The sequence below is a fragment of the Carassius auratus genome, unplaced genomic scaffold, assembly GCF_003368295.1.
Source record: "Carassius auratus strain Wakin unplaced genomic scaffold, ASM336829v1 scaf_tig00215353, whole genome shotgun sequence".
NCBI classification, from domain to species: Eukaryota; Metazoa; Chordata; class Actinopteri; order Cypriniformes; family Cyprinidae; genus Carassius; species Carassius auratus.
The window spans coordinates 20,861-43,915 of NW_020528047.1; the positions used below are offsets into that span (position 1 = coordinate 20,861).

General features: G+C 36.9%; 2 protein-coding genes and 1 pseudogene across 3 annotated transcripts; 2 read left to right on the forward strand and 1 right to left on the reverse strand.

Moving 5' to 3' along the window:
• Positions 1–234: 234 nt before the first annotated feature.
• On the reverse strand, positions 235–13,567 carry LOC113094350 (palladin-like). Of its 2 annotated transcripts, XM_026260057.1 has the most exons (5): positions 12,627–13,567; positions 12,404–12,500; positions 10,204–10,308; positions 6,151–6,400; positions 235–3,412 (listed from the first exon to the last, which is right to left on the reverse strand). In XM_026260057.1, the coding sequence occupies exon 5, from the start codon at positions 3,409–3,411 to the stop codon at positions 2,485–2,487; it is 927 nt and encodes a 308-aa protein (XP_026115842.1). In that variant the 5' UTR covers position 3,412; positions 6,151–6,400; positions 10,204–10,308; positions 12,404–12,500; positions 12,627–13,567; the 3' UTR covers positions 235–2,484. The 2 variants fall into 2 exon arrangements, with proteins under 2 accessions (XP_026115842.1, XP_026115840.1); XM_026260055.1 differs by lacking the exon at positions 12,627–13,567 and having other exon boundaries at positions 12,404–12,507.
• LOC113094352 (anaphase-promoting complex subunit 4-like) lies at positions 12,589–14,111 on the forward strand (annotated as a pseudogene).
• Positions 14,112–15,532: 1,421 nt separating this feature from the next.
• Positions 15,533–22,760, forward strand: LOC113094351 (SLAIN motif-containing protein 2-like). The gene is made up of 2 exons (XM_026260058.1): positions 15,533–17,120; positions 22,547–22,760. Exons 1-2 carry the CDS (start codon positions 16,651–16,653, stop codon positions 22,740–22,742), a joined length of 666 nt encoding a protein of 221 aa, XP_026115843.1. The 5' UTR covers positions 15,533–16,650; the 3' UTR covers positions 22,743–22,760.
• Positions 22,761–23,055: the final 295 nt, after the last annotated feature.

Sequence of the window (23,055 nt, forward strand, 5' to 3'; positions counted from 1 at the left end):
TGTTATAATGTAGTTTTTTTTTTTTTTTTGTGAAATATATTTATTAATTTTTAAACATTACAAAATGAGATTTGAATCAACCAAAAAAAAAGAGAGAGAAAAAATAAATGAATACATCAATCGAACAAAATGATAATAAAATAAAAATAAAATAAAATAAAATAATAATAATATGGCTTACCACAATAAATCAGTTTAAGAAATAAATGAAATAGAGAATGGTATAATCATACAAACAATATATCTTTTTTTTTTTTTTTGCACCAATGTGCCACACATTTAAACCTCATCAAACAAACCCTCTAATAAGAATTGAGGATATATCTAAGCCCATATATGTCAGAAATGGGTCCCACCTTCTATAAAATAGGACATCTTTATTATAAGATGCACAGGTTAGATAATCTAATGAAACGTATTCCAATATAACCCTGTGCCATAGTGACCAAGAAGGGGCTTTATCAACTAACCAGTTCAAGAGAATACATTTTCTTGCACAGAATGTAAGGAACTTGCAGAGTGTCTTTTTATGTTTATCTATAACCATAATGTAGATTTTTGAGGGTGCACACTTGTCATAAATGAATCTCTTACTTTTCCTACATAATTTTTAACAAAAAAAAACATTGGTAAAATATATATTTGGGAGTCTTAAACCTTTCTAATGATATATAGTTTGTCAAAATTAGATATGATTTAATTGTAATATAGTGAAGTAAATGTAGGTGTCCTGTTTACAGGACGGGGCGACAGCTAAAGGGTTAAAAGCTTTTTATCCACTGCTCACTTTACAAGTTTGTTGTCAGTATCTGTTTATTCAACTTTTGAATATCCATGGGGATTTTGAACAGTGGAAACAACAACAACAACAACAGACTTACATGCAAGTACAAACATGCCAATAGGAATTACATTTGACTGATAGCGACTACTTGTTCTAATAATATTTTATTATAACTCAGTGTTATCAATGGAGTGGAGGGATCATCTGTAATAAAAATGACCTTTTAAACCACTAAGTCAAGGTGTTGAGTTGCACTTTTAATTTTAATGAGAAGAACAGGGCTAGCAGATTAACAAAAGAGCTGGAGAGTTCACAGACCTTATCGCTTCTTACAAGACACACTGAGCTCGAAGACACCAGCAGTTACTGGAATGAAAACGTCTACTGAATGCAAGTAAACATCCCCACTCAAACAGCAGCTGCACCAACATGATTCTTAAGGTGGGGAATGGGACCACACAGGCATTCTGTGATCCGTCTTTCACCACTAATTTCCACATTGGACACTATGCCCACACACAATGTGGAATATCCCACTCGAGTAGCAGTTCACCATCAACAATATCTCTGAAACATCTGCACACACATAACATGCTCTCTCAGATGATCTCTGCTGATCTCTGCTTAGTGCTGCCATCTCAATAATGTGAGCTGGAAGCATATAGGTCAACAATGCTGAATTTCAATAATGCAATGTCCAAATGGAGAAAATATGGTAGATCTAGTATGACATCTGAGTTATTTAGATCATCAACAACAGCTTACATTTATAGAAAGCAGAGCCATTGATATGTTTATGTTCAGTGCCTGAATTATGGGGGGTTTGGAAGGGCTTTGATTCCACTAATTAAGACTTCTATTATATGTTTATTTATTATATGTATTGGACAGTAAATCTACAAAATATAAGTCACTTTAGTTGTATATAGCACAAAACATATCAAGATTTGCATCTCACAAGAACCTCAAAAATTACTGACAAAAATTATATTTAAAAGTCAACTCTCCTGAAAGGCATTCAGTAATTCACACACTCCCTTTGTGTTTGTGTTCCTCTGGAACATTTGCAGAAATCATTCTGAGTTTACACAGCGCTGAGGAGTCACTCGCAGGGGGGACTGAGTTTGGCGCCGCACCAGCAAGACTGCAGTGGCATCACTAAAAATAGCATCTGTGTGTTTGTTAACTTTCCAGTGCTGGCAGGGAACAAATATCAAATTCCTGAATCACCAAGTAAAAAGGGCACTCATAAATGTCTTGCTTACTGTAAGATCTCATTCACACATTTGCCAAATAAGACAAGGGTGTTGATCCAGGAACATGTTGTACTTGGTGAAATCATGCTCGCCCAGTAAACAGAGCAATCTAGGACGGGAACAGCTAGTTTCTTCCTTGCACGGGCTTTTGACGAATAAACAAAAGAACAAGTTCACTAAAAATTCCTAAAGTTTCATCATAGTTCTATTTTATACCCAGTATGTTTCAGCTGAGAACAAGCAGAGAATCAAGCATTCCCTTGAGAATTTTCATTTTCTTTTTTATGTTTTATTTCATGTTATTTCATATTACCACAAAAACAAGAAACCACCTTGTGCTTTAAAAAGTCCCGAACAAGTTGCTAAAAAACAAAATCATTTTAGACAACACAACCCAAAGTTAAGGGGTACTGGTGATACCTGAGTACCATGAACCAGGTTATCCTACCTGACTAGTGGAAGGGGGTTTCCAGACACTCTGCATTCAAGGCGGATAGGGCTTCCTTCTGCTACTTCCTGGCTCTTCAGTTTCTGGGTGAAACGTGGAGGGCTCTTGGGTCCATCTAGACTAACCCCTCGACCCTGATGCTCATCTGAGCCAACATCAGCCCGAACCTGCTGCATACTTTCCTGCTGGGGCTCAGAGGAAGATGAAGAGGATAGAGGTGGCTGAGCCTGCTGCATGGCCAGCCGCTGGCTCCTTGGAGACAAGTAGCCACTGTCAGGTGAAGAGGAGTCTTCATCACCTTGCTGGTCCACACGAGTGGAGCCTTTGAAGATGGAAGAGAGCTCTTCAATGAAGGTAGCAGCTCGGCTGCAGAACTCAGAAGTTGAAGCAGCTCGTTCATTGAGCTCCAGGCCTCCGTGGACCAGCCGGGGACGGTCCTGCTTATATACTGGTGTGATGGATTTTTGGCAGACAAACTTTTCGGGTGATTCAGGAGCATTACAGAGCTGGTTAGGCCTGCTGAGCGGCATGCTCTGATTGGATGTGACTTTACCTGATTTGGTGTCAGTAGACTGAGATGCTGAATCTGGAAGAATGGGGTCTTTGGTTTCTGAGTAAAGGGGCAGGTGCTCTGTGGGAACGGGGGGTTCATCTTGGTCATTTGGGTCACCTGCGTCACTCATTGCTTCTCGAGCCAGGTCCAGACTGAGGCTGATCTCATCCTGGCTCAGGAAAGCAGAAAGTTCTGGAAAGTCCCCGTCCCCACTCTCTAGCTCAGCCACTGAGTCCAAGTAAACCTCACCATCAAGAGGTGGCAACAAAAGCATGCTCCCATCCCCCTCCAAGGACACGCCCCCTGTAGGACACGCCTCTTTCATCAGCAGAGAGGGGGGGAGTGTGTCATTCCAGCTCCCGTCCTGCATCCTGCAAAACACAAATCACCAAAGAGAAACGTGAGAAAAGATTGCGGACCCTATTTTAAATGTTTTCATAAAGATCGGGAATATCAGAATCAAAGACAAGCAATTTCTGCAATATATACCACATTCATGCACTTAAATTAACACACTCACACCGGAGACTGATTATGAGCAGTTGTCGTATGATGACTCAGGCTGGCATATTTTGGGCACAGCTGTCTGGCATTAACAAAGGCTTGTCATGAGGCCCAACAAGGCATGAGTGCCATCTAACACTCATGCTGACTTTATCTCTTTTATTCCCTTGTCTATCATTTACTCTTCACTGTCCCTACATCAATCTATATCTATTTTTCCAGAGACGTCACTTCACCCTGCACTGGAGTAATGGTTGCGGTTTTGCCACCATAGGAATAAATTACACTTCAAAATATATTAAAATAGAAAACTGTTTTTTTAAAATAGAACAAGTTTTTTAAATTGTAATAATATTTCACAGTATTAAAATCTTTGCCGTACATTTGATCAAATAAATGCAGTCTTGGTAAACAACTCAGTGAGAGACTTCTTTCAAAAACATTACAAATTCTGAAATTGTATATGAATAAAAATGACGTTTGACAAATTTATGTGTAGAATTTTTTATGTAAACATATAAATAAAACATATAACAGTATTTTGATGGTAGGCTTCAGGAAGGGTTTTAATGTTCCATAATGGCATGCTTTATGAATAAAAACAGATTCAGCAAATATTTACAGAATACAATGCTTGGTCTTTGGTTGAGTCTAAATTTAAATAAATAAATAAAATATTTAATCCAACCTCCCAAGTACACAAACAGTATTGTTGGATATCAAATGGAAGGATGCATCCATCTGATGAAGGGACCTTAATTGGTAGGATATTGCACAACAGGTTAAACTTATTAAATACATTAAAGGGGTCATATGATGTTATTCCAAATTTTCTTTTCTATTTGGAGTGTTACAAGTTTTTGGTGGAAAAAGAAGATCTGTAAAGATGGAAAGACTAAAGTCTCAAATCCAAAGATATATTCTTTATAAAAGTTAAGAGTCAACCACACACCCCTAAAACGGCTCATTCTAACAGCTGTCTCACAGACTGTCAATACGTTTACATATTTAAATAATTTGCCACTGATGATTAAAACACAAGTTTTGAGCAGTGTAGAGTAGTGCTTGTTGTTTGTAATTCCTCCGATCACAAATGCAGACATGGTTTTATGTTTATGCGGCGCGATTTGCAATGCAAGGCGTTAAAGACAGTATAAGTCATTATGTGTAATTATGTCCCCACTGGATGCAAGAGATGCCTCGTTTGTAGTGGGTTTTATTGTTTTTGTCTTGTCATGCCAGTATGGAAATGGATGTAACCTTTCTGTCAAACGCTTGAGGTATTTGGCCAATCACAACACACTGGATAGCTGGCCAATCAGAGCAAACCTTGCTTTTTAGAACGATGAGCTTTGTAAAAATCATAGAGGAGATACAATAATGTACAGTATGTGGAAAATAATGTTTTTTTTTAACCTTAAACCGCATAAATGCATTTCATTACACCAAATAATGTTCTATAGCAACATAATATGACCCCACAAGTACAGATGTTACAGTAGATGAATAAATGTAAATGAATGTTTTAGAACTTATAGAAAAATGTTGTTTTCATTTACAAATGGCTTTAAGACCCTATGTGGATTTGACTTAAGTGAAAAACAAATTTAAATCTGACAGTGAATGATGGTATCCTCCACAACCTGTGGAGAAGATCCTTCACCATAATTCAGGGAAGGTGTTTGGTCTGACATACCACACATCGGTGAAACATTAATATGAGACAGTGTCTGCAGCATAGCCAACCCTTCAACCAACAGATCAGGTCTCTGAGAAAACACACCTCAGCTCTGAATACGTGCAGAACTGGGAACTGGCTGGTGTGTGTGAACGCTCCATGCACATGTCGGAGACACATTAATGTATTCCTGCTAACTTTATGACTGTAACTGTTTACACATGTATATTTATTATTTATGGCCTATTAATTGATGTCATATAGTACTGTATAATAACCATGTCTCCATGTTTTGTTATAGCCGACATTGTTTATGCAATGTTTGTGTAAAGTGACCAGGTGTTGTATGTAAAGGTACGTGACAGTGTGACTTTCTCCTGTCATGGCGTCCTGAAGGCCAGCTGTTGTTATTTTTAATCCTCAAGGGCTGCATTTCACAGCAGCAACCACCTCCCCACCAAGAGTCCTTTTTTTACACATAAGCACACACACACACTGCTTCTACATTATTCATGTGGAAATTATGGCCCCTTTATTCTGTATTGATGAATTATAGATGGCGGAATATGAATGTGACATGCCAAACAATTGTGAAAGCCAAGACTGACAGACTGACATGCTTGTTTTTTCCATCTCTGATGCAAACAGTAGAATGATCTTTATCAGAATTAATTGTAAACGTGTAGAAGCATTCATCTGCTGCTGGATGAAATTGAATGAAATAGTGAAGTGGATGTAAAGCTGAAACCAAATATCTCAGATGATCATTCATTGAAAGCAGTTCCTGAATCTAATTATATAATTCACTTAAAGTCTTGAATATGCAGAATGAAACCTCTCACTTGTAATCTTCTACTTACAGCCAAAAGCAAAAAGTCAATGGCATTATGTATATATAGGCCTATTTAAAAAAGAAAAGCCATTTACCTTAAGTCAATTTTGGCAAATATCCGTCCCTGTCAGAAGGTTCCAGTGTTTCTGAAGTTCTCTATCCAAGAAAATTAGAAAAGATGTACTTCTTTCTTCATGGAGTTGTGGGTCTTTTCTCTGGTCTATGTTTCTTTTGTCTTATTTTGCCGAGTGCTCTGAGGTGAGCCGGTTAGAGTGGCTGCAGAGTGGCCTGCTGTCCCATCTGTCTCAGGCCCTGACGCTTACTGAGCACCGCTAAATTTGGACCCTAGCTCAGGTTACACAGCAAGAGAGAGAGACAAGGTGAGTGAGAGAGAGAGAGAGAGAGAGAGAGAGCTCTGGGGTGTGTAGCATCCATGTGCCCACACCACATCAAAGACACGCATACATCATTTTCATATCCACAAAGGCATGTTAATGCATTTTACAGATACACACTTGAATGTTAGCTTCAAAACAAGCCAGCAAAGCCCTGTCTGACAATTTAATACAAATCTACAGGGTACCCAATAAGCACTTACAGTGTAAGTAAGCAAATAAACAACTGACTTTTTATTTATTTGCTTCAAAATTTATTTAGTGTCTTTATTTGTGTCCGTTTATTTAAGCACAATATAGCCTACATAGTAAAATTTGTTCAAAGAAATGTAATATTCTCAACGAATGACTCTCAATTCAGTCACAGTTTTGACTTTATGTTAAAACCCAAAAGTAGATTCAGATTGCTTAGAAAATTCTTTCATAGTGCACAAATTTGGTCTAAAGCACTGTTACATTTGAAGTAATATTCACTGTTACAAATCCATTTACGGACGTAGACATGACACTTTCAAAACCAATGCGTGTCAGTCACCAAGACTCTTAAATTAACCTCATATCAGTAGCTCACTCCCCAAATACACTGTTATCCCATAAAGACACCCTGCTATTAACAGAGTACTTTATATAGGAATGAGGACACAACAAACTGCTGCCACAAAGTTTACAAGCTAAAAGCTACAGTACATTGATAGACTATTAACACTGCTTACTGTCTATATTAATGATATAGCAAGATCATATTCTTTGGATTTGTGACACCGTCTGGATGACTAAGCTGTTGTTTTATGTTGTTGTTGAATTTAAGTTGTTATTCCCCGGTAAATAATTTTAGTTGTTAACTGTTATATTGAGTCACTGAGTTCTAAACAAAATGCATTATCCTGATAGATAGTAAATAATAACAGAATTTAAATTATGGGTGGATCGTTTCATTATCATGAAAAAACGAGAGGCACTTCACTGGTTTAGGAGAAGTGTTTGAGACAGACGGCAGATGTGGTCATGAGTGGTGCAGCAGGAGTCTATTTCAGGACACTTATCACATTCACTTCATAAACACTGACAGCACAGAGCTATTCCCGTTTCTCAACAATCAATGCACTGATTACAGTTGAGCCTCAATGACAAGAACAAGAAGATCTATAACTCAAAGTGCTGTTACAACACTGACTGATTCAGTGAAAGATGATACTAGAAAGATCCTCTAGTCTCAGATTGGCAGAATACCCCATGCATTTGTTTAACGGTCAGTTAATTTTAAAATGTGTTACTGAACATCTCATTTAAACTCATTTAGAATAAATAAAAAAATCTTAGCTACTAATCTCACAAATGTACAATTAAGAAAATATTCTGAACTTTTTAATAAAAACAATGTCAAATAAAGGATATATTAAAAAGCTTGCAAATATTGTCCCATTTGCAATCTATAACTGTGTTCTGAGTAAACCTTGTCTATCCAGACCTTAGACAGGACAATCAAAGGTCTGCTCCATACTGTATCGTATTTAGGCAAAAAAAATCTCAATTTCTACTAAGATCAATTGTTTTTTTAAATCAACCATGTATTGTTGTTCTTGGAAAATCTATAAACTAGGAAAAGTGGTCACTGGTTTCTTTGCAATCAACTCATAAACCTTATGAAATTAATATGAAAATCTGTGATTAAGCCATATGCATAATATATAATATAATTCAACCAACAAGAACTCTTCAGAATGCCAACGCAACAAAATATTATGTTCCCTCCATTTTTTTTTTTTTTTACCCTGTGCAAAAACCTTTTCAACATTTAGCTACTCCCAGTCAGTAGCATGTAAAACATGCTGGGACCTGGAGAACTCCTGCCCAATTTCAGCAATGCTATGCAAACTATGCCAATACAAATTAATTAAAGTGAACTTCTATAGAGTTTTTCACTAATCATTTTGCCTGATACATCTATTATTGTTATGAGTAGAAAATAAAAAATATTACTTGTGTAAAATTATCATAGTCATACCCAGTCTGTCATTTTGTCAAATTTTACAAAAAGAGTGAAAATGCTGTGCTATTTAGGGTATGCTCTTAAATGATCCTTACCAACACAAAGGACTTTACTGTTTTATACCATTCACTTGTCTTTTTTTTTGGGGGGGGGGGGGGTTTCTTTCACACCACTATCCTCTCCATTGCACATATTATTTGTATAGTAAATTATTTCCAATTCATAATTTGATTCACTAGAAATGAAACTAGTGGAAATGTTGATGACAGAACAAAATACTGAATTGTTCTGTGTTGCATTTATATCCAGTGTTAGGCATCAGTAGATAAATCAGCTAAATAAAGTAGCTAGAAAGTGAATAATAAAAAAAGCTATTAACACACACAATTGCATATTACACGATACAGAAAGTAATGATCTTTTTCTTTATGCATTATTTATATGGCGTGTTAAACCGAACTGAACTCGTAGTTGACAGGTGTCATGATGTTCACTCTTTTTCGTTTCGCGTTTTTTAAATCTATTTTAACCCATTTGTTTTTCCGTGGTCATCATTTCATTGATGTCCAGAATCACGTTTCATTGGTCACAATCTTTATGAACATGAATGTGTTTACAGTACAAACAAGAGTTTATTAATGTTTTAAATAATTTTCTCTGTACGTATATAGTTTAGAAGACAAGCTTGATAATAGAGTTTATCATTAGTCGTCATTTATAAGCATAGATATATTCTGTACATATCTATATATCTGGTTTATAAGTGCGGAAGTATTAATTTTACATTTAATCATTTGTAAGTGATACATAATTGTCCATGAAGGCGGGAACAGAATAACCCCTTTTATTCAGGTGTGCAGAATTATTAGGCAGGTTATCTTTTACAGATAAAATAAGACAAAAAAGAGATTTAACTCAGACTGAGATGTCAAAAATGAGTAAATCCCTATGAGAAATATTTAAATCCAATTCAGTACAGAAATTGCAAAGTAAAAACATGACCACTGGATAGCAAAAGAATTAAGAATTAATCTGTAGAATTAGGTGTAAAACCATCAGGAAACATTTTAGTCTCCAGCGCCACCATTTTCCAGAACTGCAGCTTGCTTTGAGTCTCCAGAAGAGCAGTGTGTCAGGTTCTCAGAGACTTTGCTTGGGTAAAAAATCCTGAAAAATTACCATCATTTAATAAGATGTAACTATGAAGTCATTTTCCTTATACCTTCATTACATGTGACTGCATTCATAGATTTCATGAATTAATAAATATAGTTGTGTTTTTGGAGAGTTTTCTTTTTTCATTATAATGTCAGGTCACATTTTAAACATCATGCCCTCAAAAAACATCATTTACTTTATCTTTTGTTAATCTGACAAATGTAACATTTCAGTCCACAAGTGCTGAAACAACACCAAATGAACTCCAGCTAATTATATCAGTAATATAATTTTATGTAGCTGTTATTTATTGAAGGTTGATGTCATAGTAAACAAAGTGCAAACAGGTTGATTCACACATAACCTTATACTACCAGGTGTGGCATCCCTGCACTGAATAGAGTGTCTGAGGTTGATATCATTAGTTGTACGGTGACTGTGTTGCAGCTGGACACTTGACTGCTGTCTTCATGTTTGCCTGAGTTGATCAAGAGGACATGCAAGTCTTGGGTGTCTTACCAATAGAAGCTGTATACCTTTAACTTTATTCACACATCTTTCATTCTCTTTCTCTGTTGTTTAGTATCTGCGTCTCTCTCTCTCACCTGTATGTTTGAAGCTTGGGAAGACATTCTTATGCAGATGGACCTCCGCCTCACTAAGTTTGTTCAGGTTAGAGTTCGTCACAAGCAAGGCAATCACAAACAAGCCTATAAAAGACATCAGACAGGATGGCATTCATTAGAGCACTGACACACCTCACCCTGAAAGTACATATAAGTGCAGGAGTGGACTGTGATGTGATCCACTTAAGCCATGGTAATGGCTCTGTTGTTGTTTATTAGAGTTCTAAGAGACATTGATGGTTGAACTGCATTGTTGATTTACAGGAAAAGAACACAAGCACTCAGGTTAAAGGTGAGTTTCTGGAGCTATTGTTATAGGGCCATACCAGGTACATAATTCATAAATGATAGTCACACTAGGTTTTTGGAGAGATCATATTGTCCTATCACAGAGGTAATTGTGGCAGTGAACTGTTGAAGAGTGGTGTTTGTGGCAAATTTAGTAATGTTCCCATGTATCACACTATTAATATTTTATGTCAGATATATAAAATAATATGAAAATAATTTATATTTAATATAAATTTTTTACTTATATTTTAAACTAGTGTTTAATATAAAATGATTTGGATTCAATGTAATATGCTTGTGTTTAAAGTAAATGGCCAGCAGGGGGCACCATACGTTCTTAAATTTATAGCTTCAGTCAGAATAAGAAAACTGCTTACCTAACAATGTGTTTGTAGAATTATATATATACATATTTATAGATTTATAAAACTATTTTTTTCAGTGCAGAACTCCAGGCTCTTCTTATGAATCAACTCGCAGTCAAGGTAAATCTATAAGGTTGACAGCATAAGTTAGCCACTGTCACTAGTCATATTACCAACTTCATTCATTATTTAGATGTTTATTTGTACAGAGTTTCAAGATGTTGGGTCAGTCCATTGATTTATCTTATTCCAACATCCAGAAACTTGTTATCAGTGACTTGCAGAGGTGTGTATCATTCACTAGCCCTTTAACCAGCACTAGATAGAGTATGTTGTGCACACAGTGGCTCTGAGCCTGAAGCGCTGCTGTATCATCTGAACGAGATCTGGAAACAGAAGATTCAACCTCTCGGCCTGGATCGGCTTTTATTTTTATATTTTCAGTTTTTATTTCGTTTAGTTTAAATTTGAGCAACCTTTGATGTGTGTTTGTCTTTTGTATTCATTTTTTGTTCTTTATATATTTCTATATAGCTTTGATTTATTTTTCAGTTATCCAGTTGATAGTTAAAATAATGACTTTTTAATATAATAATATATAATTACAGGTATAATTATAATTATGTAGTTATAATTTAATTATAAGTGCAAGTCTTTCCTGCAGCTATAAAACAAGTGTTATAGCAAGTAGAATGAAACGAAATGTTTTTTTTTTTTTTGTGTGTGAGCTGTATCTTTAAGATACATTTAGTTAAAAACGATTTCAAAAGCCTAGGGTGCTGTCTTGCCACAACTAATGTTCTATTATACTAAAGAGTTTTTTATTTGTACTTGTTGGTATTTAATGAAGTTTATTTTTAATCAACATTCTTGTTTTAGCCATAATGGATTCTTCCCCCGCTGAGCTTGCTGCAGTTTAAGGAATGTGGTGGCTGTTATCAGCTTGTATCAGCTTGCGTATCAGGAGTCTGTCATAATGCCTTAAAGTGCTGCCTCATTAGCTTCTGGAACAGACTAATAGTCTTTTCGTGTTGTAACAGTTTTTGTATTTTACAGCAATGCATCGAATGTCAAAAGATCATTTTCCTCCTGAGCTGAACAAGATGAGTTATCAGAATCTGAAATCGCCATAAAGAGAGTAAAGGTGTGTGGGTATAAATCTCGCAGTGGATGGGTAATTAAATCAAGTCTATATGTCTGTGTATTAAAAAGTAATTATATATTATATGAGTTATATGTAATATTATTTATAATATTGTAAGTCAAATATATATGCTATAAAATATAATACACAGTAAGTATGAATTTGTGTTTTAGATGATCTGGCTTTTGTGGCTGACTTCCTGTCCGAGCATTTCAGTGCTGTGAGTGAAAAAGAAATGCAGTCTTTCTAACAAATGTTTTGTGTGGAGCATTTTTTCTTTCCTCTATTTCAGAATGAGGAGCTGTTTGATCGGAAAGGGAAGTATTTCAATGTAGAGCGCAGTACAGATGGGAGTTATTTTTCTTATTTCATAACATACTTGGTTTGTTGTTGCTTTTTGCAGTGCTTGAAGGAGGAAGATGAAGACTTCATCTCCACCCAACATGGAGGAAAACCAGTGGCAGTTGGCAGTTTACCTGACAGGTAAAAAAAATACAATTTCTTCCATTATTAAACCAGAAGACTGTTAAGGTTAACTTTTTTTGCAAAAAAGATCAAATTTAATATGAGAAATGAAAAGTCCATTGCTTTTCCCCACTTACCTACAGAAGTCTCTGCACTTTGTAAAGAGAATGATTGAGGGGTCGATTGATCTGTGCTTACAGAAACGGGCCGTGAGTCTCTAAAACACACACACACAAACACAAGCACACACCCACAAACTTCAGTGCTCTCTGTAGATGGAATAGAACATTGACAAGGAAGGGTTGGACACAACTTTACTCTACGGTCTTACATGTTCTGCTTTGAAAACGTATAATTTAGGGCTAACTACTTTTAATTTACTTTATTATGGGTTAACTTCATATCAATTGACCTTCGTCATTTTTGTCAACAGTCAAGAACAATATGAAGTCCTGTTTTATTTTACAATGTTTTCTCTTTCACAATATTGAGCATATTCTTTTGACGTCCAACCTGTTCTCTATTTCAGAAGATGCTAACTTCCCTTCTCACATTATTGGTCTCTTGGACATATACATTATCTGGATTTTTTCATCCTTCCTGCTGACTATTCTTTCCCTGAGCACTAATGCATCTAGTGACTTCTAATCATAAGTCTTTGTGTTTTTCAGGTGATTGGGCATTCAATAAAACAAGCTGCATGTTTGTGATTGTACACTGTTCCTGAGAGGTATTCCTTATTCTTGATTCTTTCTGTGATTTACCAAACAGAATCTAAACATTTAATAGCAAACCTGCTTTTGGATTTTGTGGTCAGGAAATAAGTGATGGGTCTGAGGTACAGAAGCAGGGTTTGTAATTTTGATAGTATGATGATTTCTATGTTTTGTTTTTTGATAGCTCTGAAAATACACCAAGATTGTTTAAGCTGCCTTCACTGTAAGTGGACCAGTTGTATACCTATAATAAGGGAAAGAATGCTGTTTTGTAATGCTGAATTCTGAGGTTATAGTGCTCATCATTGACATTCATAACAGTAATGTTGATGATTAAGAGTGTGTTTTAATGCAGGTGGAATGATAAGAAGGACGGTATGCATTATGTTTTCTTCTGCATGCCAGAGATCTCACCTTCTAAAATCTATATTCTGAGGAGAGCAACAGACCCCAACAGGTCTCATACTTCTTTATTCTTTTATAATTTTAAATGAACACTCTTTCCTAGAATTAAACAGTTGAGTTTAACTGTTTTTGAATTCATTCAGCCGATCTCTGGGTCGACGGAAAATGAAAAGTTGCTTCCAATAAGCATATTTTCAGGCATTGCGTAATATCACTGCACCTTCTACACCCATGGTATGACAGCAAAGTTCCTTGATTATTACGCCGAAATGAGAGTATAGTTCCTTACCATATCGGCCTATAAAATCACAACTTTTCATTTTCCGTCGGTCTCAGTACATGATGTAACTACAGAAGGGTCAAGTTTTAAATAGGAAAACTATAGAAACTCTGGCATTGCAAAGTCTGAAGGATGATGAGAATAAGATGTGTGTCCTCACTCAGCTTCATCTAAACTCTCGAGCTTAGGATGAAGAGTTCACCTGGGACTTTACGCTCAGGTATGGCACACTTGTTGATTCATACCAGAAACCTTGAATTTTTTTATAAAATTGTTCTTTAAAGAATTGCACTGTAAGTAGCATTATAGCCTACATTATATTGCTGTATCGGTTCCAGCAGTATAATAGATTCTAATACAGTTAAGCTTAGCTTTGACATTGTGGCTCGTTCTATTGAATGTCCTGAATTAGCACTCTTTTGATGTGTCTTTGTTGTGGTAAGGCTCAGTTTGTGGCTGTTAATGGGATCTGCAAAGTGGTCTCCGCGATAAGACTCTGCAACTTGAGGAAAATTGTAGCCATTTTGGACAATAGTTTATATTGAATATATTGATTGATGTATGAATACATAAAAAAAAATCTAGGGTTGGTAATTTAACACGTTAATTCGATTAATAAATTTTTAACGCATTTAATGCACTAGCCCCGCCCCAGATCTATGTGCATCATCTGTCATTTCATATAGTCAATTGATGATGACTATTATGAGGCAAGGCAACAACTCACTGATCCTAGAAAAATCCCTAAAATTCCAAGATATGGGGCAAAATGCCAGTTTTAAATTGTGTCTCATATTTACATCACATAGTTAAGAAATATCACACGAGCTATAGGCTAAGTGCATTATCACACAAGTGCAAATGTGATACTCATCTTATACAACAGTTCATTAAGAAGTTAATATTGTGTTATTTTAGACACAATGTTGTCTGTTTTGCTCAATTACCACCAGAAGATAAAGACAAAGCAGAACTGTTCTGCATTTGAAGTGGTGCTGCACAGACCAATCGATTTATGATATCAAAGTACCGCGAGAAGGATTCAAAAGCACAAAGAGTCGACTGCTCTCTGAACTCTTGCGGTTCTTTGATGTCACACACCGATCAGTCTGATGGTGATGAGCCCTATTTAACTTCAAGCCTTTCACTCTGAATGAATCAGCCATTTGAACAAATCGAATGAATTAAGGCCTCTATTACTTATTTATTTAGACATTTACCACCACCTACTGGCATTTTTAGTTTATTATTTAGAGTATCATTTCATTAAAGAAATAATTTCATATTTTCATAGTAATAATAATAAAATTATAAATAAATTATTAAACTTATAGTTCACCCAATGACTAATCAGAGTGATGCTGGTGAAGGTAGAGACGGAATAGGAGTTGCTGAGGTGGCTCAGGTAGCAGGTCAAGGGTCAGGAGACATTTTGAATGAGACTGCAGGATCAGACACACTTTGAACTCTGACCTGAGTTCCAACATGTTGTCCACAACTGAACTATGGACTCCTCTGTTATTCCTTGTCTTGTTCGTTTTGTTTTCAAATATTTTGTGATAAAGATGATCTGATGAACATTTCACAGTCTGATTTATAAATAAATGGATTTACTGTGTAGTAATCTTGGGTTGTATCAATCAATGTGCTGTTCACAGTCAGCAATGATTCGTTTTTCCCATTACTGAAAGTTTCCAATAACAGCTGAGTGAGTTTTGTTCAGCTAGTCATGTGACCTCAACATGGCTGCTTCCATGTAAAATAACAACCACTTTTACAGAGTGCAAGTCAGATTCTAACTGCAAAAATCCCATTTATTTTCACCAAAGGGTGATTAATTGATTCTATATGCTTCTGATGAAGACAACAGCCTGCATTTTTAAACTTATTCTCAAATAATAGTATTCAGTAGTGAAATTCCTGGTGAAGAACTACATTACCCATGATACTCTCCACAAATCAGGGAATCATGACAAGCAAATTGACAACAACATATTTACATTTGTATTTAAATTTACTAGCAGCTAACTACAATAGTTTGGCATTTAAATATAGTTACATAGACATAATATTGCTTTGGATCAAATATTATGATGGCATCTCTTCACAGAGTAAAATGAATATTTGAGTGCTATTAAAATTTTGCCTGAAATATAGTTGAGGACTGGTTTGTTGGTTTTCATCCGCAAGATGTAAAAAAAAAATGTTTTATATATGTATGTATAGCCTGCAAAAATACTCTGAACAATGTCTAAATTAAATCGTAAAGAGTAAAAGCATTATACTGCCTAAGAAATGTAATCTAGTCAGAGCACGACTAGTTGGTTATGAAAGAATCCAGGTAAAGTACAAAATCCCCACAAAAACACGTAAGAACAGGAGCAAAGTACAAGTACTTGACCGTGTATTAATCGAGACTGTTATTATCAGAGTTAAAGTGCGCGTTCCTGTTCCAGGGAAGGGTCGCTCCCAAAACGTGCTCGTCCCCGTGAGTCACGTGATGACGTCCCACTTCGAGCTTCTCAAAGATTTCCCAGTGAGCGCGATTGGCGACAGTAAAGATGGCGACGGAGCTTACAGTGTGTTCGAGTTCCCGGACAAGATGACGACGAGAACAGTTGTAACTTTCGAGCCACGGCGTTGACAGTGCTCCCTTTAAAGGCCTTGCGACGGAACCTTGCGAACTTGCTGACTTTGGCGGTAGTTAAAAAAAATCTAACGGACACGACACCGGCGCGCGGACATATCGTTGCTTTTGCCATGGAGGATATCAACTCAAACATAAACGCGGACTTGGAGGTGCGGAAGCTTCAAGATTTAGTGAAGAAACTCGAGCAGCAGAACGAGCAGCTCCGGAGCCGATCCAGTATGTTCTCCTCGTCTTCTTCCGGTGGACTGTCAGGGAACACCAGACCCGTGAGCGCCGGCTATGAGTGTCCGGGAGTGGCGGCGGGGCTCGCCGGGTTTACTGGGGTGGGGTTCGGCGGATCGAGGGGTTACGGTGCGGTTTTGGAGAATTCCCGGCGGAGTCCTAGACTGTCATATCACGGCAGCAGTTACGGAGGGGGCTATGACAGTGATAGCGCTTTTTGTGCCGCCTCGAACACTAGTCTAACGTCTTGTTACGATTCGCTGGATTTTATTGAAGACGGAGAAACTTCAGTGCTGGACGAGGTGGAGATTCTCGATTTGGAGGACATGGATTGCCTGAACGAAGAGGAAGACAGCTGGTAAGTAACCTGCCAGGAGGTGAAGGTGTTAACCCCGATCAGAGGAATAACCTCTCTATGACACACACACACACACACACACACACCCTTGATGTGTTTGACAGGTGCGCGCAGACGCCACAGAATGACGCATATTTGGAGGAATGCGCCTGATGCATTGTTGCTCCCATGTCTCTTTGGCCAAGGACTGGGGTTAGTTTATTCAGTGGATTCACTGCAATACGACTGACTTCGGTTTAAGATTATTAGCACCTAACGTCTGAGTATTTAAGAGCAACAGTTTGCTGACTTCATGTGTTCAGCACCACGGCCTTGTAATTGCTTCTGATGTGTGGGTCCTTCATATCTGCCCTTCGGTTTATTTCAGTACCTCTATAAATCTTAAGAATGACAGCCATGGTGTCATGATTCAATCACACGCAAAACATGTATTTGCATATGTATATCCTTTTGATCAGGCCTAGCTCAGGTATGATTGAGCATATTACGGTAGTTACAACAGATGTACGTAATTTTCTGCATGATTTGCATTGTGTATGGCTTTTATTTCACATAAAATGAACTCTAATGGTGCATTCATGTTTTTAGGAAATAAACAAGAAATGAACAGAATGCTGACAAATATCATTCCAAAGATGTGCAGTCATATGAGCTGAAAAATAAGATGTAAACTATGCATGTCATGGTGCTGATAGTTTGTGCTTCTAATAATGAAAATAGAAATGTGCAGAAAATATTGTAGACTTTGCTGAACAATATGAAAACAGCAGTCCAGACTGACGGAGGGCATCAGCATGTGTGTGATCTGCTGGTCCAAAGAGAGTGAGTGAGTAGTCACTTACATTATCTTCTAAAAGTGTGAGGTCGGTAAGATTTTTAAAATGTTTTTAAAATAAAAACTGCCCTTAAAAAATGTATGCCTCCATTGGTGCATTTAATCAAAAATACTGTATTAAACATTATTTTGTATACTAATATTTTTATGAATAGAAAGGAAGTTAAGTTGAGGCTTTACTGTCACGTTTGATCAATTTTGATCAAAAAAGTGCTTGTGAAGATGAACATTATCTTGTTGCCTTCTGGTCCCAGACAGCTTCAATCCTATCAGTTTTGGATCTTGTGTGGATTGATGTCAGTGTGTAATCCATTGTTTGTGTTTGCTTTAATCAGTGTCTGAGAGATTCTGTGGTCTAGGTCACTTTACTCAGACTCAGAATCCTGTAATCCAGACACTCGATCCTGTTTGGCTGGATATCTTGCAGTGGCAGCAAAATGCTAGGAAATCCCTGCAACAGCTGGAGTCCAGCAGATCAGTGACCTTAGCACCTGTTTATCACTACAAGTAGTTGGTATGACAGAAACTGTTCTTGTCAAACCAAACATGTCAGAAGTGATTACAGCAAAGATGCGCAAATTATTTAATCTTCTTAGTCATGACGATTTAAAGATAAGATTAGTTTTTTGTTTGTTTATTTTATTATAGATTTAATGGTGTTTAAGGTCAGAAATGATTTCAAGCTAAGGTTGGGTATCTTTTGAATTTTATCAATATCAGATTCTGATTCTGCTCACCGATTCTGATTCTTTTAGATTCCAATATGATTAAATAATGATATCAAACATTTATCCTGTGTCTCTTTTTTGCAAACCATTTGTTGGAGCTAAATACCATGAACAAAAATCAACAGGCTACATAAAGACTGGACTCTTTAAGAGCTGTTTGTGTGCGAAATAGACCTGCACGATTCTGGATAAATTGAGCCCCCCGCTCCCCCTTTCCCCCCAGTGTGGTTCTTTCATGATTCTGAAGAAAAAACAAACAACTTAACAAAATCACATGTAATTTATGAATAAATGATTCAATGACTCACTCGAGATGTACTTGTTTCATTACTGGATAAATCAGTGTTCTTGAATAAATCACTTGTATGATTCAAAGACAAATACATTTTAACAACCCCTTTTTGCTACCAATTGGTGTAACAATGTAATCAACAAATCTTCATTTGAAGTGTTAAATTACACTGAACAAAATTATAAATGCAACACTTCTGTTTTTGCCCCCATTTTTCATGAGCTGAACTCAAAGATCCAAGTCTGTTTCTGTGTACACAAAAGGCCTATTTCTCTCAAATATTGTACACAAATCTGTCTAAATCAGATTTAGTGAGCACTTCTCCTTCGCCAAAATAATCCATCCACCTCACAGGTGTGGCATATCAAGATGTTGATTAGACAGCATGAATATAGCACAGGTGTGCCTTAGGCTGGACACAATAAAAGGCTTTATCAAACAGCACAAGTTTTGAGGGTGCGTGCAATTTGCATGCTGATTGCAGGAATGTCCACCAGATCTGTTGCCTGTAAATTTAATGTTAATTTCTCTACCATAAGCCGTCTCCAAAGGCAGAATTATGGCAGTACATCCAACCATCCTCATAACCGCAGAACACGTGTAACCACACCAGCCCAGGACCAAGATCATCCGAGACCAGCCACCCAGACAGCTGCTACAGCAATCAGTTTGCATAACCAAAGAATTTCTGCACAAACTGTCAGAAACCATCTCAGGGAAGGTCATCTGCATGCTCGTCGTCCTTATTGGGGTCTCGACCTGACTGCAATTCGTTGTTGTAACCTACTTGAGTGTGGAAATACTCACATTCGGTGGCGTCTGGCACTTTGGAGAGGTGTTCTCTTCACGGATGAATCCCAGTTTTCACTGTACAGGGCAGATGACAGACAGCGTGTATAGCGTGTATGGCGTCGTGTGGGTGAGTGGTTTGCTGATGTCAACGTTGTGGATTGAGTGGCCATTGTGGCATTGGGATTATTGTTTGGGCAGGCTTATGTTACGGACCATGATCACAGGTGCATTTTATTTGATGACATTTTGAATGCAGAGAGATAGTGTGACGAGATCCTGAGGCCCATTGTTGTGCCATTCATCCACAACTATCACCTCATGTTGCAAGGATCTCTACACAATTCCTTGAAGTTGAAAACATCCCAGTTCTTGCATGGCCAGCATTTCGGCAAAAGACTGCTCACTAACACAGATTTAGACAGATTTGTGAAGGAATAGGCCTTATGGGTACATAGAAAAAGACTTTTGAGTTCAGCTCATAAAAATGGGGGCAAAAACAGAAGTGTTGCGTAAAAAATTTTCTTCAGTGTACTATCAAAAGGTGATTTACTCTTTTAATCTCTACCGTTACACATCAGAGTTTATATCTGAACTATAACATTTTATCCAAGTACTTCTGTTATCTGAATGTTTGTTACACAGAAGTAATGATACTATGTGGTTGAAAAGACTGTGAAGAGGTTTCATTCATGACAGACGACAGCTGCTCTCTTTAAGTCAACAGCGTTGCGAACGTTAATTTAAATGTTCAAATCACACAAGTGATCATTAATCGCACACGTCAGATGTTGAGGAATGAAACAGACCTATCCTTGTAATTTAGGAATGGAATCACATTGGTGTTTGAATTGTTTCTGTGATCTTTAACAATCTTTTAAAGTAAAGTGCTTTGTCATGTTGTTGGGGACACCTTTCTTGCAACATGTTTAGCTAGCACCGATATTATACTTAGCTTTTTTTGGCATCTGATTCCAAATGTAGCCAAACTTTGGAGCACTGAGATTAGCGAGCAAGGTCCTGGCAGATTGCTAGGTTAGGTCCTCTTAGATGAAGAAAAAAAGCACATAGGAATCGATAGGCGAAATCAAAATTTTAATTTGACAACAAGTTTCCGATTCCTGACCTTAAGTATACAAAATTCTGGAATTGGAATCGATTTTCAATTCCCAACCCTAGTTCAAGCCATGCTGTTAGCAAGTCTGTTGCCAAGATAAGAAGATAATGAGTTTATAACTATGTTGAATCAATGAAGCAGCAGTCAAGGCACAGCTCTCAAAGTCAGATCTGTGCTTTTGTGAGGTGAATAATGCGTTTATACCAGGAGATCATTTCAGTTTCTGTCATATCTCAGGAGAAAGGCTTACTAGAAGAAATGCTCTCTGTCTCTATGTGAGGTATTATTAGAAGTGCAAGATTCTGCCACCAATACAGCAGTCCTGCATTGCCATCAGTTCTGATAAATAGATCTGTCTGGTTCTGTGCCATACCTACAAACTCCAGTCTGACTGATCAAAATGGTTTGTGTCCGCATTAAATCAGTCTTTGACGTGAGAAATGTGGTCCAGGGTGCATAGTGCCAAAGTTTGACTTAAAGTTTGTCCCAACTATGTAGAACCAGCCTTTCATGTGGCCCTGTTAATTCAGGTCTCAGTTATTTTTTTTTCTTTTTCAATATTAGGCACTTATTTTAGGTTTTTAATTTTTATTTTATAATTTGAAAGTGTCACAGAAAAACAGGAACATAATTAGGAAATACTTGTGGGGGTTGTGCCAGGGCTAAGCAAGTTTCTGATGGGGTTATAGCCCCATGATTTAATTAGCCATTCAGATTTTTGTATTCACTATGGTTTTCATCACGGCGCCAAATACATTTTTACATTTTAATCTGGGCTACAGCATGCCTACAGTAGGTATTGTTTGAAAATGTTTTGATTCTTTATTGTTTAGTCACACTTAATATTAGGGCTTCATTAGTTGGCATTAGTTAATTCATTAGTTACCGAACTGCCAATGAAAAATTCTTCTAAACATTCATTGATCTTTGGCAATTCCAATATTAAATAACACATTGTTAAAATCAAAAGTTGCTAATATGTTATTTAATGAGCTAACATAAACTAAGAGTTTTTTTTTTTTTTTTACAAAGATTCACAAAGTCTGTAGCAAATGTAGATATTGCTCATTGTTCGTATTAATGCATTAAGGTTAACTTATTGCAAAGATCTACTAAATTACATTTTTAAATAATGAATGGGCTTAAAACTTAAAGGACATTATAAAACATTCCTGTTCATTCTGTCTGTTAAATTTTTTTTTGTCCCACATGTAACTGTCAGGAGATCCCCATTTCATCTACTTAAGCTAAATGACAGTATCACCCTCTATTAATAAATGTTCTCCACTACAGCTGTCTTATTATGAGATGATCTTCTCATATGGCATGTATTTAGCTTGTAGTAAACAAGCTTCTGATCAGATGACCTGAACAGTTCTGCACCAGACTTTCATTTAGCCCTATTAATACAGGTCTTAGTGAGTAAGCAAAGCTGGATGCACAGTATTACAGAGTACAGTACATCTTACCTGAAGGATTATAGAAACTTTTAATGGGTCATTTGCCTGTAGGCCAGTTTTAATAAAGGCAAAGCATGCTTATGCTGAATAAGCCTCTGTTAATAACGGCATTTCAAAACTTCACCACTCAGCATGTTTCTTGTTTAAACGCTGTGATGAGAGCATGTTTATTTCTTGTGACTGACCTCTGGTTGTATTTCTGCAGGTTGTACGAAGCAAAATTGAATAGCCCTCTGCAGAAAGCCTTGAGTCCAGTTGTGTGGTGCAGACAGGCTCTGGATAACCCCAGTCCTGATATGGAGTCTGCCAAACGCTCGCTCTTACACCGACTCGACCTTACCATGTCAGGTAACACACACTTTTCATATCTTCCACTGTTGTATCACAAGTCTTTATTCTGAACATTCTCACAGGCCCCATTACAGAAAAAAAGAAGGAAAAAAAGAGATGCAATTATTTTTTTACCAAGTAGCATGAATGTTATATATGTAAAAAAATATATATTTTTTTTTCATTAAATGCTTTTACATTAAGTAGGTTTTCTATTTTTAATATAGTATTTGTACAGCTTATTATTTTATTTGATTTCTGGCTTGAAGTCTAGGTTATTTGGTCATCCTATTCGATCTCTCTCTGTGCTGATTTTATTCAAACCTATCACTTCCTTTTTTCATTCTCAGTTCTTCCTCTCGTCTGCCCTCCACCCATTCACTG